The following is a 17,863-nucleotide window of genomic DNA, read 5'->3' on the forward strand; positions in this document are numbered from 1 at the left end:
TCTTTTAATGGCTATTTCCTCGGCTCGAAGAGTCTCTGAGTTATCAGCCTTACATTGTGATTCTCCTTATCTGATTTTTCACTCAGACAAGGTAGTTCTGCGTACTAAACCTGGGTTCTTACCTAAGGTAGTCACTAACAGGAATATCAATCAAGAGATTGTTGTTCCATCCTTGTGTCCAAATCCTTCTTCAAAGAAGGAACGTCTTCTACACAATCTGGATGTAGTTCGTGCCCTCAAGTTCTACTTGCAGGCAACTAAAGATTTTCGCCAAACTTCTTCCCTGTTTGTCGTTTATTATGGACAGAGGAGAGGTCAAAAAGCTTCTGCTACCTCTCTCTCTTTTTGGCTTCGTAGCATAATACGTTTAGCCTATGAGACTGCTGGACAGCAGCCTCCTGAAAGAATTACAGCTCACTCCACTAGAGCTGTGGCTTCCACTTGGGCCTTTAAGAATGAGGCCTCTGTTGAACAGATTTGCAAGGCTGCAACTTGGTCTTCGCTTCATACTTTTTCCAAATTTTACAAATTTGACACTTTTGCTTCTTCGGAGGCTATTTTTGGGAGAAAGGTTCTTCAGGCAGTGGTTCCTTCTGTATAATGAGCCTGCCTATCCCTCCCGTCATCCGTGTACTTTTGCTTTGGTATTGGTATCCCAGAAGTAATGATGACCCGTGGACTGATCACACATAACAGAAGAAAACATAATTTATGCTTACCTGATAAATTCCTTTCTTCTGTTGTGTGATCAGTCCACGGCCCGCCCTGTTTTAAGGCAGGTAAATATCTTTTAAATTATACTCCAGTCACCACTTCACCCTTGGTTACTCCTTTCTCGTTGATTCTTGGTCGAATGACTGGGACTGACGTAGAGGGGAGGAGCTATATGCAGCTCTGCTGGGTGAATCCTCTTGCATTTCCTGTTGGGGAGGAGTTATATCCCAGAAGTAATGATGACCCGTGGACTGATCACACAACAGAAGAAAGGAATTTATCAGGTAAGCATAAATTATGTTATTTTTTACACATGACTACAGAGAACTGAGCTATATGTTTTACACATGACTACAGAGAACTGAGTTACATTTTTTACACATGACTACAGAGAACTGAGCTATATGTTTTACACATGACTACAGAGAACTGAGTTACATTTTTTACACATGACTGCAGAGAACTGAGCTATATTTTTTACACATGACTACAGAGAACTGAGCTATATGTTTTACTCATGACTACAGAGAACTGAGCTATATTTTTTACACATGACTACAGAGAACTGAGCTATATTTTTTACACATGACTACAGAGAACTGAGTTACATTTTTTACACATGACTACAGAGAACTGAGTTATATATTTTTTACACATGACTACAGAGAACAGCTATATGTTTTACACATGACTACAGAGAACTGAGCTATATTTTTTACACATTACTACAGAGAACTGAGCTATATTTTTTACACATGACTACAGAGAACTGAGTTACATTTTTTACACATGACTACAGAGAACTGAGCTATATTTTTTACACATGACTACAGAGAACTGAGTTACATTTTTTACACATGACTACAGAGAACTGAGCTATATTGTTTACACATTACTACAGAGAACTGAGCTATATTTTTTACACATGACTACAGAGAACTGAGTTACATTTTTTACACATGACTACAGAGAACTGAGCTATATATTTTTTACACATGACTACAGAGAACTGAGCTATATATTTTTTACACATGACTACAGAGAACTGAGCTATATTTTTACACATTACTACAGAGAACTGAGTTACATTTTTTACACATGACTACAGAGAACTGAGTTATATTTTTTTGTACACATGACTACAGAGAACTGAGCTATATGTTTTACACATGATTACAGTGAACTGAGTTATATTTTTTTACACATGACTACAGAGAACTGAGCTATATTTTTTTGTACACATGACTACAGAGAACTGAGCTATATGTTTTACACATGACTACAGAGAACTGAGCTATATGTTTTACACATGACTACAGAGAACTGAGTTATATGTTTTACACATGACTACAGAGAACTGAGTTATATTTTTTTACACATGACTACAGAGAACTGAGTTATATTTTTGTACACATGACTACAGAGAACTGAGCTATATTTTTTTACACATGACTACAGAGAACTGAGCTATATGTTTTACACATGACTACAGAGAACTGAGTTATATTTTTTTACACATGACTACAGTGAACTGAGTTATATTTTTTTACACATGACTACAGGGAACTGAGCTATATTTTTTTACACATGACTACAGAGAACTGAGTTATATTTTTTTGTACACATGACTACAGAGAACTGAGTTATATATTTTTACACATGACTACAGAGAACTGAGCTATATGTTTTACACATGACTACAGAGAACTGAGCTATATGTTTTACACATGACTACAGAGAACTGAGTTATATATTTTTACACATGACTACAGAGAACTGAGCTATATGTTTTACACATGACTACAGAGAACTGAGCTATATGTTTTACACATGACTACAGAGAACTGAGATATTTTTTACACAAAACTACAGAGAACTGAGCTATATGTTTTACACATGACTACAGAGAACTGAGATATTTTTTACACATGACTACAGAGAACTGAGATATTTTTTACACATTACTACAGAGAACTGAGCTATATTTTTTATACATGACTACAGAGAACTGAGTTATATTTTTTTACACATGACTACAGAGAACTGAGCTATATTTTTACACATTACTACAGAGAACTGAGTTATATATTTTTACACATGACTACAGAGAACTGAGATATATTTTTTACACATGACTACAGAGAACTGAGATATATTTTTACACATGACTACAGAGAACTGAGATATATTTTTACACATGACTACAGAGAACTGAGATATATTTTTACACATGACTACAGAGAACTGAGCTATATTTTTTGTACACATGACTACAGAGAACTGAGCTATATTTTGTGTACACATGACTACAGAGAACTGAGCTATATTTTTTGTACATATGACTACAGAGAACTGAGTTATATTTTTACTCATGACTACAGAGAACTGAGCTATATATTTTTTACACATGACTACAGAGAACTGAGCTATATTTTTTACACATGACTACAGGGAACTGAGCTATATTTTTTACACATGACTACAGAGAACTGAGTTACATTTTTTACACATGACTACAGAGAACTGAGTTATATATTTTTTACACATGACTACAGAGAACAGCTATATGTTTTACACATGACTACAGAGAACTGAGCTATATTTTTTACACATTACTACAGAGAACTGAGCTATATTTTTTACACATGACTACAGAGAACTGAGTTACATTTTTTACACATGACTACAGAGAACTGAGCTATATTTTTTACACATGACTACAGAGAACTGAGTTACATTTTTTACACATGACTACAGAGAACTGAGCTATATTTTTTACACATTACTACAGAGAACTGAGCTATATTTTTTACACATGACTACAGAGAACTGAGTTACATTTTTTACACATGACTACAGAGAACTGAGTTATATATTTTTTACACATGACTACAGAGAACAGCTATATGTTTTACACATGACTACAGAGAACTGAGCTATATTTTTTACACATGACTACAGAGAACTGAGTTACATTTTTTACACATGACTACAGAGAACTGAGCTATATTTTTTACACATTACTACAGAGAACTGAGCTATATTTTTTACACATGACTACAGAGAACTGAGCTATATTTTTTACACATGACTACAGAGAACTGAGCTATATTTTTTACACATGACTACAGAGAACTGAGCTATATATTTTTTACACATGACTACAGAGAACTGAGCTATATATTTTTTACACATGACTACAGAGAACTGAGCTATATTTTTACACATTACTACAGAGAACTGAGTTACATTTTTTACACATGACTACAGAGAACTGAGTTATATATTTTACACATGACTACAGAGAACTGAGCTATATTTTTACACATTACTACAGAGAACTGAGTTACATTTTTTACACATGACTACAGAGAACTGAGTTATATATTTTACACATGACTACAGAGAACTGAGCTATATTTTTTTACACATGACTACAGAGAACTGAGCTATATTTTTTACACATGACTACAGAGAATTGAGCTATATTTTTTACACATGACTACAGAGAACTGAGCTATATTTTTTACACATGACTACAGAGAACTGAGCTATATATTTTTTACACATGACTACAGAGAACTGAGCTATATATTTTTTACACATGACTACAGAGAACTGAGCTATATATTTTTTACACATGACTACAGAGAACTGAGCTATATATTTTTTACTCATGACTACAGAGAACTGAGCTATATTTTTTACACATGACTACAGAGAACTGAGCTATATTTTTTACACATGACTACAGAGAACTGAGCTTTATATATTTTTTACACATGACTACAGAGAACTGAGCTATATGTTTTACACATGACTACAGAGAACTGAGATATATTTTTTACACATGACTACAGAGAACTGAGCTATATGTTTTACACATGACTACAGAGAACTGAGCTATATGTTTTACACATGACTACAGAGAACTGAGTTACATTTTTTACACGTGACTACAGAGAACTGAGATATATTTTTTACTCATGACTACAGAGAACTGAGCTATATATTTTTTACACATGACTACAGAGAACTGAGCTATATGTTTTACACATGACTACAGAGAACTGAGTTACATTTTTTACACATGACTACAGAGAACTGAGCTATATTTTGTACACATGACTACAGTGAACTGAGCTATATGTTTTACACATGACTACAGAGAACTGAGCTATATTTTTTACACATGACTACAGAGAACTGAGCTATATATTTTTTACACATGACTACAGAGAACTGAGCTATATGTTTTACACATGACTACAGAGAACTGAGCTATATATTTTTTACACATGACTACAGAGAACTGAGCTATATGTTTTACACATGACTACAGAGAACTGAGTTACATTTTTTACACATGACTACAGAGAACTGAGCTATATGTTTTACACATGACTACAGAGAACTGAGTTACATTTTTTACACATGACTGCAGAGAACTGAGCTATATTTTTTACACATGACTACAGAGAACTGAGCTATATGCTTTACTCATGACTACAGAGAACTGAGCTATATTTTTTACACATGACTACAGAGAACTGAGCTATATTTTTTACACATGACTACAGAGAACTGAGTTACATTTTTTACACATGACTACAGAGAACTGAGTTATATATTTTTTACACATGACTACAGAGAACAGCTATATGTTTTACACATGACTACAGAGAACTGAGTTACATTTTTTACACATGACTACAGAGAACTGAGTTATATATTTTTTACACATGACTACAGAGAACTGAGCTATATTTTTTACACATGACTACAGAGAACTGAGCTATATTTTTTACACATGACTACAGAGAACTGAGTTACATTTTTTACACATGACTACAGAGAACTGAGCTATATTTTTTACACATTACTACAGAGAACTGAGCTATATTTTTTACACATGACTACAGAGAACTGAGCTATATTTTTTACACATGACTACAGAGAACTGAGCTATATTTTTTACACATGACTACAGAGAACTGAGCTATATATTTTTTACACATGACTACAGAGAACTGAGCTATATATTTTTTACACATGACTACAGAGAACTGAGCTATATTTTTACACATTACTACAGAGAACTGAGTTACATTTTTTACACATGACTACAGAGAACTGAGTTATATATTTTACACATGACTACAGAGAACTGAGTTATATTTTTTTGTACACATGACTACAGAGAACTGAGCTATATGTTTTACACATGATTACAGTGAACTGAGTTATATTTTTTTACACATGACTACAGAGAACTGAGCTATATTTTTTTGTACACATGACTACAGAGAACTGAGCTATATGTTTTACACATGACTACAGAGAACTGAGCTATATGTTTTACACATGACTACAGAGAACTGAGTTATATGTTTTACACATGACTACAGAGAACTGAGTTATATTTTTTTACACATGACTACAGAGAACTGAGTTATATTTTTGTACACATGACTACAGAGAACTGAGCTATATTTTTTTACACATGACTACAGAGAACTGAGCTATATGTTTTACACATGACTACAGAGAACTGAGTTATATTTTTTTACACATGACTACAGTGAACTGAGTTATATTTTTTTACACATGACTACAGGGAACTGAGCTATATTTTTTTGTACACATGACTACAGAGAACTGAGCTATATTTTTTTACACATGACTACAGAGAACTGAGTTATATTTTTTTGTACACATGACTACAGAGAACTGAGTTATATATTTTTACACATGACTACAGAGAACTGAGCTATATGTTTTACACATGACTACAGAGAACTGAGCTATATGTTTTACACATGACTACAGAGAACTGAGTTATATATTTTTACACATGACTACAGAGAACTGAGCTATATGTTTTACACATGACTACAGAGAACTGAGCTATATGTTTTACACATGACTACAGAGAACTGAGATATTTTTTACACAAAACTACAGAGAACTGAGCTATATGTTTTACACATGACTACAGAGAACTGAGATATTTTTTACACATTACTACAGAGAACTGAGCTATATTTTTTATACATGACTACAGAGAACTGAGTTATATTTTTTTACACATGACTACAGAGAACTGAGCTATATTTTTACACATTACTACAGAGAACTGAGTTATATATTTTTACACATGACTACAGAGAACTGAGATATATTTTTTACACATGACTACAGAGAACTGAGATATATTTTTACACATGACTACAGAGAACTGAGATATATTTTTACACATGACTACAGAGAACTGAGATATATTTTTACACATGACTACAGAGAACTGAGCTATATTTTTTACACATGACTACAGAGAACTGAGCTATATTTTTTGTACACATGACTACAGAGAACTGAGCTATATTTTGTGTACACATGACTACAGAGAACTGAGCTATATTTTTTGTACATATGACTACAGAGAACTGAGTTATATTTTTACTCATGACTACAGAGAACTGAGCTATATATTTTTTACACATGACTACAGAGAACTGAGCTATATGTTTTACACATGACTACAGAGAATTGAGTTACATTTTTTACACATGACTACAGAGAACTGAGCTATATTTTGTACACATGACTACAGTGAACTGAGCTATATGTTTTACACATGACTACAGAGAACTGAGCTATATTTTTTACACATGACTACAGAGAACTGAGCTATATATTTTTTACACATGACTACAGAGAACTGAGCTATATGTTTTACACATGACTACAGAGAACTGAGCTATATATTTTTTACACATGACTACAGAGAACTGAGCTATATGTTTTACACATGACTACAGAGAACTGAGTTACATTTTTTACACATGACTGCAGAGAACTGAGCTATATTTTTTACACATGACTACAGAGAACTGAGCTATATGTTTTACTCATGACTACAGAGAACTGAGCTATATTTTTTACACATGACTACAGGGAACTGAGCTATATTTTTTACACATGACTACAGAGAACTGAGTTACATTTTTTACACATGACTACAGAGAACTGAGTTATATATTTTTTACACATGACTACAGAGAACAGCTATATGTTTTACACATGACTACAGAGAACTGAGCTATATTTTTTACACATTACTACAGAGAACTGAGCTATATTTTTTACACATGACTACAGAGAACTGAGTTACATTTTTTACACATGACTACAGAGAACTGAGCTATATTTTTTACACATGACTACAGAGAACTGAGTTACATTTTTTACACATGACTACAGAGAACTGAGCTATATTTTTTACACATTACTACAGAGAACTGAGCTATATTTTTTACACATGACTACAGAGAACTGAGTTACATTTTTTACACATGACTACAGAGAACTGAGTTATATATTTTTTACACATGACTACAGAGAACAGCTATATGTTTTACACATGACTACAGAGAACTGAGCTATATTTTTTACACATGACTACAGAGAACTGAGCTATATTTTTTACACATGACTACAGAGAACTGAGTTACATTTTTTACACATGACTACAGAGAACTGAGCTATATTTTTTACACATTACTACAGAGAACTGAGCTATATTTTTTACACATGACTACAGAGAACTGAGCTATATTTTTTACACATTACTACAGAGAACTGAGCTATATTTTTTACACATGACTACAGAGAACTGAGCTATATTTTTTACACATGACTACAGAGAACTGAGCTATATTTTTTACACATGACTACAGAGAACTGAGTTACATTTTTTACACATGACTACAGAGAACTGAGCTATATTTTTTACACATGACTACAGAGAACTGAGCTATATTTTTTACACATGACTACAGAGAACTGAGCTATATATTTTTTACACATGACTACAGAGAACTGAGCTATATTTTTACACATTACTACAGAGAACTGAGTTACATTTTTTACACATGACTACAGAGAACTGAGTTATATATTTTACACATGACTACAGAGAACTGAGTTATATTTTTTTGTACACATGACTACAGAGAACTGAGCTATATGTTTTACACATGACTACAGTGAACTGAGTTATATTTTTTTACACATGACTACAGAGAACTGAGCTATATTTTTTTGTACACATGACTACAGAGAACTGAGCTATATGTTTTACCCATGACTACAGAGAACTGAGCTATATGTTTTACACATGACTACAGAGAACTGAGTTATGTTTTACACATGACTACAGAGAACTGAGTTATATTTTTTTACACATGACTACAGAGAACTGAGTTATATTTTTGTACACATGACTACAGAGAACTGAGCTATATTTTTTTACACATGACTACAGAGAACTGAGCTATGTTTTACACATGACTACAGAGAACTGAGTTATATTTTTTTACACATGACTACAGTGAACTGAGTTATATTTTTTTACACATGACTACAGGGAACTGAGCTATATTTTTTTGTACACATGACTACAGAGAACTGAGCTATATTTTTTACACATTACTACAGACAACTGAGCTATATTTTTTACACATGACTACAGAGAACTGAGCTATATTTTTTACACATGACTACAGAGAACTGAGCTATATTTTTTACACATGACTACAGAGAACTGAGCTATATATTTTTTACACATGACTACAGAGAACTGAGCTATATATTTTTTACACATGACTACAGAGAACTGAGTTATATATTTTACACATGACTACAGAGAACTGAGTTATATTTTTTTGTACACATGACTACAGAGAACTGAGCTATATGTTTTACACATGACTACAGTGAACTGAGTTATATTTTTTTACACATGACTACAGAGAACTGAGCTATATTTTTTTGTACACATGACTACAGAGAACTGAGTTATATATTTTTACACATGACTACAGAGAACTGAGCTATATGTTTTACACATGACTACAGAGAACTGAGCTATATGTTTTACACATGACTACAGAGAACTGAGTTATATTTTTTTACACATGACTACAGAGAACTGAGTTATATTTTTTTACACATGACTACAGAGAACTGAGTTATATTTTTGTACACATGACTACAGAGAACTGAGCTATATTTTTTTACACATGACTACAGAGAACTGAGCTATATGTTTTACACATGACTACAGAGAACTGAGTTATATTTTTTTACACATGACTACAGAGAACTGAGTTATATTTTTTTACACATGACTACAGAGAACTGAGTTATATTTTTGTACACATGACTACAGAGAACTGAGCTATATTTTTTTACACATGACTACAGAGAACTGAGCTATATGTTTTACACATGACTACAGAGAACTGAGTTATATTTTTTTACACATGACTACAGTGAACTGAGTTATATTTTTTTACACATGACTACAGGGAACTGAGCTATATTTTTTTGTACACATGACTACAGAGAACTGAGCTATATTTTTTTACACATGACTACAGAGAACTGAGTTATATTTTTTTGTACACATGACTACAGAGAACTGAGTTATATATTTTTACACATGACTACAGAGAACTGAGCTATATGTTTTACACATGACTACAGAGAACTGAGCTATATGTTTTACACATGACTACAGAGAACTGAGTTATATTTTTTTGTACACATGACTACAGAGAACTGAGCTATATGTTTTACACATGACTACAGAGAACTGAGTTATATTTTTTTGTACACATGACTACAGAGAACTGAGTTATATTTTTTACACATGACTACAGAGAACTGAGCTATATTTTTTACACATGACTACAGAGAACTGAGCTATATTTTTACACATGACTACAGAGAACTGAGCTATATTTTGTTCTTTTCAGTTTAAGAGCAATATATGGTACGGATGACCTAAGGAATGCTGTTCACGGCAGTTATTGTTTTACTTCAGCAGAGAGAGAAATACGCTTTATGTTCCCTGATGGTAAGTTATAAATAGATATTTTATGTCTTTTTTTTATGATTAACATTTATGTTCTACTTTTTTTGGGGGAATATAAAATTAAATTAAGTAGACTGTTAGGTAGGGATGGGCGAATGTTTCGCAACATTCGAAAAATGAAACAAATTTTAACACATTCGTTCGTTCAAATTGAATTTCTAATGTTTACAAAACATTCTAACATTCGATTTTCGAATGTTCGGTTTCGAATTTTATGATTACATTCGAAAATATTTATTTAGAAAAATTTGAATTTATGTATTTGTAATAGTATTTCTATAATGCTTTATTTAAATGTAATATTCTAATTATGCAATATCTGAATTCAAAAATTCAAATTTATATGTTTGTAATAGTATTTCTAATGCTTTCTTTAAATGTAATATTCTAATTATGCAATATTCGATCGAAATAGAAACATTCAAATTGATATATTTGTATCTATTATGTATCAATTTACTAGATTCCCTGTCACATGAACTATTAAACTTCTGAATAGTATTTGTTAAATAGAATGTTAAATTCGAAATTTCGAATGTAGACATTCAATCTAATTATAAACATTTGAATTTGAAAATAACATTCGAAAACTGTAAATAGCATTCGATTATAGAATTTTTAAGAATAGTCGTTCGTATCAACATTCGGATTTGTTATTTGAATTTCGGTAATAACATTCGTTCTAACATTCAAATTTCGGAAATTTACATATTCGCCCATCCCTACTGTTAGGTCATTAATTAAGTCACAGCAATTTTATTTATAAATGTATTGGAAGATAAGCAATATATAATTATTTTGGGATTTCATTAAAATATAAAAATATATGGTGAGCTCAAATAAAGCTGCACAAAGAGTTTGAAAAAGTGTTGCAACATAAAAATTATAATACATGTATTTTATTAGTAAAAACAAAATGTAAACTACTTCAGTAAATATCTTAATATTTTGCATACCTGTAAAATTGAAATAATCTCTGAAATCCAAATTGTGTGCCGCACAGTAAGCATGCAGGAGGTAAAGCCAAAGACTGTCTTTGTATAGGTTAAACGTGCAGTGTAAGTTACGATATTGGGCCACATATGCAGGAGGTAAAGCCAAAGAAAGTCTGTGAATAGGTTAAACGTGCGGTGCAAGTTCTCAGTGTCCCGCACACTTAGCTTGCAGCCAGCGAATCCAAAGAATGTCCATGAACAAACTTTTTATTTTTATTTTAATATGTTTACATCTTGGTTTTCTAATAAATTAAATGTATTGCAATTTCTATGTTGTGACCCCTGTTTCACTTTCTTTTAGCTGCTTTTTTGAGCCCAACCCTTTCTTTATGTATTTCAATTAAGTGTATGCAGATTTCCTAACTGTCCCTATTTGAGAGTGACAGTCCCTAATTTTGAGCTCTGTTCCTCTTTAGAGAGTCATATGTCCCGTACTGCAGAATTTTTCCTTAACCATGCTTTAGAAATAACTACACGCTCACAATCCACCCAGACACACCCATCAGCCACCATTAAATGCACCATAATCTCTTCACTATCCACCAGTGACCCTGCCCCTCTCAACACAATCCATTCCAGAAAACGGCGATGGCTCGTCAACCTCCCAGGTCCCCAATACCTAGTCACATATATATTTTTTTTTATTATTATTGGTTGTTTTTTTTAAGTACTTTTTAACATTAAAGGGACACTGGACCCCCAAAAAATATTTTGTGATTCAGATAGAGCATGCAATTTTTTAAGCAACTTTCTAATTTACTCCTATTATCAAATTTTTTTTTTATTCTCTTGGTATATTTATTTGAAAAGCAAGAATGTAAGTTTAGATGCCGGCCCATTTTTGGTGAACAACCTGGGTTGTCCTTGCTGATTGGACAGCACCATTGCACAAGTGCTGTCCAGGGTTCTGAACCAAGAAAGGCTGATGCCTTATCTTAGATGCCTTCTTTTTCAAATAAAGATAGCAAGAGAACGAAGAAAAATTAATAATAGGAGTAAATTAGAAAGTTACTTAAAATTGCATGCTCTATCTGAATCACAAAATAAAAAAATTGGGTTCAGTGTCCCTTTAAAATCCTTGTTTTAATTTGTTTTTTTAATTTTGGTTAAACAAAAAACTAGCTATTAACATGTTTTGTTTTACCAGAGAAGGCAAAAAGAATGTTTGGGGGAAGGGAGAGAAATTAAAAAAGAGTCATTCAGTTGAAAAAGTGGAAATTAACCGTTTTCAAAAAATGAAATCCACTTGACTCCATAATTAAAAAATTGTGAAGAAAAAAAAGTTAGGGGCACAATAGAAATAAAAAGTGAACATATTAAAATAAAATGAACGTGTAATTAAGTGCCTTCATTCTAAAAAATGGGTCCAGTGACTACAAAGTGAGAAAAAAAATGGTGCATTCAATTGAATCTAAGAAAATTAATGGCTAGATTTAGAGTTCTGCGGCCAAAGGGGTGCGTTAGCTACGCATGCTTTTTTTCCCCCGCACCTTTTAAATACCGCTGGTATTTAGAGTTCTCAGAAGGGCTGCGTTAGGCTCCAAAAAGGGAGCGTAGAGCATAATTTACCGCCACTGCAACTCTAAATACCAGCGGTGCTTACGGACGCGGCCAGCTTCAAAAACGTGCTCGTGCACGATTCCCCCATAGGAAACAATGGGGCCGTTTTAGCTGGAAAAAAAACCTAACACCTGCAAAAAAGCAGCGTTCAGCTCTTAACGCAGCCCCATTGTTTCCTATGGGGAAACACTTCCTAAGTCTGCACCTAACACCCTAACATGTACCCCGAGTCTAAACACCCCTAACCTTACACTTATTAACCCCTAATCTGCCACCCCCGCTATCGCTGACCCCTGCATTATACTATTAACCCCTAATCTGCCGCTCCGTACACCGCCGACCCCTATATTATATTTTATTAACCCCTAATCTGTCGCCCCCAACGTCGCCGCCACCTACCTACAATTATTAACCCCTAATCTGCCGACCGGACCTCACCGCTACTATAATAAAGTTATTAACCCCTAATCCACCTCACTCCCGCCTCACTAACCCTATAATAAATAGTATTAACCCCTAATCTGCCCTCCCTAACATCACCGACACCTAACTTCAAGTATTAACCCAAAAAACACAGTGAATATCCAGCACTCAGACCCAAGTTGTGTGCAAGCTGACACAGGATCACTGCAAAGATCCAAATAATATCAAATATATCCAAGAAATGCAGCAGCACCACTTCTCATCATCCATAAAAAGTTCTTTTATTAGCACATAGTGGGAGCAGGTAAAAAATAGAACAACGTTTCGGGTAGTCAACCCTTAGTCATGTTCACATAGTGTTTGTAAGACTTAATCACCCTTAAAGGGACAGTCAACACCGGAATGTTTGTTGTTTTAAAAGATAGATAATCCCTTTATTACTCATTCCCCAGTTTTGCAAAACCAACACTGTTATATTAATACTCTTTTTACTTCTGTGACTAACTTGTATCTAAGCATCTTCTGACCTCCCCTAATCACATGACTTTTAGTTATTATCTATTGACTTGCATTTTAGCCAATTAGTGCAGTGTCTGTCACTAGCCACGGGCGTGATCACAATGCTATCTATATGGCCTACAAGAGCTAGCTCTCCCCTGCTGTGAAAAGTAAATAAAATACTTCAAGGGCTTAGAAATTATCATATGCACCTTCTTGCTTTCAACTAGAATACCAAGAGAACAAAGCAAAATTGTTGATAAAAGTAAATTGGAAAGTTGTTTAAAATTACATGCCATATTTGAAAAATTAAAGGTTTTTTTGAACTTGACTGTCCCTTTAAATAGCTAACAGCCAGGTGAGACCACACCTTTCCACTAAATTACCTAGACATACATTTCTCTTAATCTCTACTGACATCTAGTGGTCTAAACCTATATCAAAAATACAATTTATTTATACAAAAACATTTTTAAAAAAAAGAGAACAATCACATTTATTGAAGAGCAGATATAAAAATGTCAAAATACAAAATTTAATACCAGAAAGGGAATTGTACAATAATAAAAAAATATGTTACTCTATAAAAATACACTTAAATCTAATTCCCTGTTCATGCCATTGGGGATTAAGGTGTCTAATTTATTAATCCAAAATGCCTCATGTTTTTTGAGAAGCAACTCTCTATTGCCACCACGTCTGGGACTCTGTATGTAATCTATTATTTGGAATCTTAATTGTGCAATAGAGTGTCCTTTAGTTAAAAAATGGTGGGCAACTGGGGCCTTTAGATCTCCTGTCCTAATGTTAGATTTATGTTGGACTATTCTGTCCCTCGCTCTCTGGGTCGTCTCTCCAATGTAAATAAGCCCACACGGACACTTAATTAGATATATAACAAAATTGGCATTACAATTTTAATATCCCTTGATCTTAAATTTCTGACCCGTAAGGGGGTGGATAAATACATCACCTTTTATCATGTTATTACAACTAGAGTAATTGAGGCAAGGGAAACAACCATTTTTCTCAGAAGTAATATACCCCAATTTAGATTTCTTTTTTGAGCCAACATCAGCCTTAACAATTTTATCCTTTAAACTAGGGAGTCTAGTATAGGCTGGCATTGGCGGTTGGCGAAATGCTGGTACCCCAGGGTTGCACTCTCTTAAAACATACCAGTGCTTCCTAATGATCCTTTGAATTTCTGTACTACAGGTGCTGTACTCAGACACAAATACACAGGGTCCTTTCTCTTATGGGTATTTCCAATATTGGCCCTTCCATCAGGTAACCGTACCACCTTATCAATAGTCTCCTGAATCAAATCAGGAGGATACCCTCACTGCACAAATCTAGTACCCATCTCCTGCAATCTCTGTAAAGCCAAAGACTCATCTTTTACTATCCGCTTTACTCTCAGCATTTGACTGTATGGCAAAGATTTCACCAAAGCAGGTGCATGGGCACTAGAGAAATGTAGGAGACTATTCCTATCAGTATCCTTTCTGAATATATCTGTTTTCAAGAGGGAACTATCTTTATAGACTTTAGTATCAAGAAAGTTAATTGACTCTTCGCTCCAAGATATTGTGAATCTAATACATCCTGATGCCCTGTTCAATTCACTAACAAACTGTTGAAGGGATCCAACGTCGCCCCACCAAATGCCAAATATATCATCTATGTAGCGCCACCAGGTGGCGCCACATAGAATAAAGAGTTCATTTTCATATATAAATTTTTCCTCGAAAATGTTCATAAAAATATTGGCATAGGTGGGGGCGACGTTGGACCCCATAGCAGTCCCCTGTTTTTGTAAGAAATAGAAATCTTCAAAAAGAAAATAATTGCAGTACAGAATAATTTCCATTAACTCTATAATGAACTGTTGTTGCATGGCAGTGAACCTATTACTTTTACCAATAGCATATTTAATAGAATCTAACCCACTGCTGTGGGGTATAGAAGTGTAAAGGCTCACAATGTCCAAACTATATAAAATGCATTTATCCATATTCCCTGACAGACCTTCAATCTTAGTTAGAAAATCATTGGTGTCTTTAATATATGACATAGCCTGAGCCACAAATGGTCTCAACAGTCTATCAAGGTATATGGATATATTGGTGAAGATAGAGTCAGTACCCGCCACTATGGGACGTCCAGGAGGGGTCCCCAAGTTTTTATGGACCTTTGGGAGAGTGTAAAGCACTGGTATAGTGCATTCTTCTATAATAAGATAATTCTTGGTTTCATTATCAATAATCCCATTCTGGAATGCTCTCTGTATGCATCTCTTTATGTCAACCAAAATTTTAGAAGAGGGATCTGATGTAAGTGGTATATATGCATCAGTATTAGCTAATTGAGCTTTAATTTCACCAATATAGTAACCCCTATCCAAAATAACCGTGGCTCCGCCCTTATCAGCTTGTTTGCCAATTAACTCTTTATTATTACAAAGTGCTTGTAAGGCTTGACTATCTTCCTTTGACATATTAGGCAAAAAACGTTGTTTCTTATTACAGTATTTTTTCTTTAAATTGTCTAAATCAGATTTTACCAATTTCATGAATACATCAACACTTGAATCATAACATGTTGGAACAAATGTGCTCTTATTTTTTAGACCCAGACTCTTAATTGCTAATTCATCAACGGTAGAAACATTCTTTGATTGAATTTTAAACCCACAATCAGCATTGGAAAAAAAAAGGATTTCAACTTAAGGCTTCTATTAAATTTATAAAGGTCCTGATCTAGTTTGAACCAGTTGCAATTATCTTGCTTGCAAAAGGATAGTCCCTTTTCCAGTACCTTATGTTGGGCATCTGTAAGTTCTACCTTAGAGATGTTCAGTACTAGCGTCTGGTCCCCTGACGTGTCTTCCTTGGCGGTGCCTGTGACAACTGGCTGTGACCGGTTTTGCGGTGATGCCTCCTACCGCCCCGTCTCCTCCGACATCTGAATCCCCCGACGTGGATTCCATGGTGCTGTCAGAGCCGCTAACCGTCTTCTGTGACCTCCGTTCTCGTCGACGAGCCGCACCGGAAGTGACGTTTCTCGAACTTCCGGTCGGGTCCCGGGTCCACCTGTAAACCGCTCCGGTCAGGTAATCATTTTCATCCCGGTTGAATTTAATCCGTTTCTTATTTTCAAGCTCTTTCTTCAGCTCAGCAATCTTTGTATTGATTTCTTTTATTGATTTATCGATGTCGAGATCTCCTGCGGACTGTCTGAGGCTATCTGAGGCTAGTCACCACCTCCTTAATTTCCTCGGTCTGGACATCAATAGCCATCTGTAAATACTCAACCGTGAGTACAATTAAATCTAGTGAGCACTTGTTAAGAATCTGTTCAAATTTAGTGCAATATTCTTTATTGCTTGATAGAAGTGTTGGGTTCAGGATGAGTACAAGACCAACATAGTGGCGGGTACTGACTCTATCTTCACCAATATATCCATATACCTTGATAGACTGTTGAGACCATTTGTGGCTCAGGCTATGTCATATATTAAAGACACCAATGATTTTCTAACTAAGATTGAAGGTCTGTCAGGGAATATGGATAAATGCATTTTATATAGTTTGGACATTGTGAGCCTTTACACTTCTATACCCCACAGCAGTGTGTTAGATTCTATTAAATATGCTATTGGTAAAAGTAATAGGTTCACTGCCATGCAACAACAGTTCATTATAGAGTTAATGGAAATTATTCTGTACTG

General features: G+C 34.2%; 1 protein-coding gene across 2 annotated transcripts in view; it reads left to right on the top strand.

Moving 5' to 3' along the window:
- Positions 1-17,863, top strand: part of NME5 (NME/NM23 family member 5) — a 64,070-nt gene that overhangs the window by 30,960 nt on the left and 15,247 nt on the right. For both annotated transcript variants that reach the window (XM_053719863.1, XM_053719862.1), the window contains exon 4: positions 10,536-10,636. In XM_053719863.1, the coding sequence (XP_053575838.1) occupies positions 10,536-10,636 (101 nt within the window). The remainder of the gene's footprint in view (positions 1-10,535; positions 10,637-17,863) is intronic.

Source organism: Bombina bombina, chromosome 6 (assembly GCF_027579735.1).
Source record: "Bombina bombina isolate aBomBom1 chromosome 6, aBomBom1.pri, whole genome shotgun sequence".
Taxonomy (NCBI): domain Eukaryota; kingdom Metazoa; phylum Chordata; class Amphibia; order Anura; family Bombinatoridae; genus Bombina; species Bombina bombina.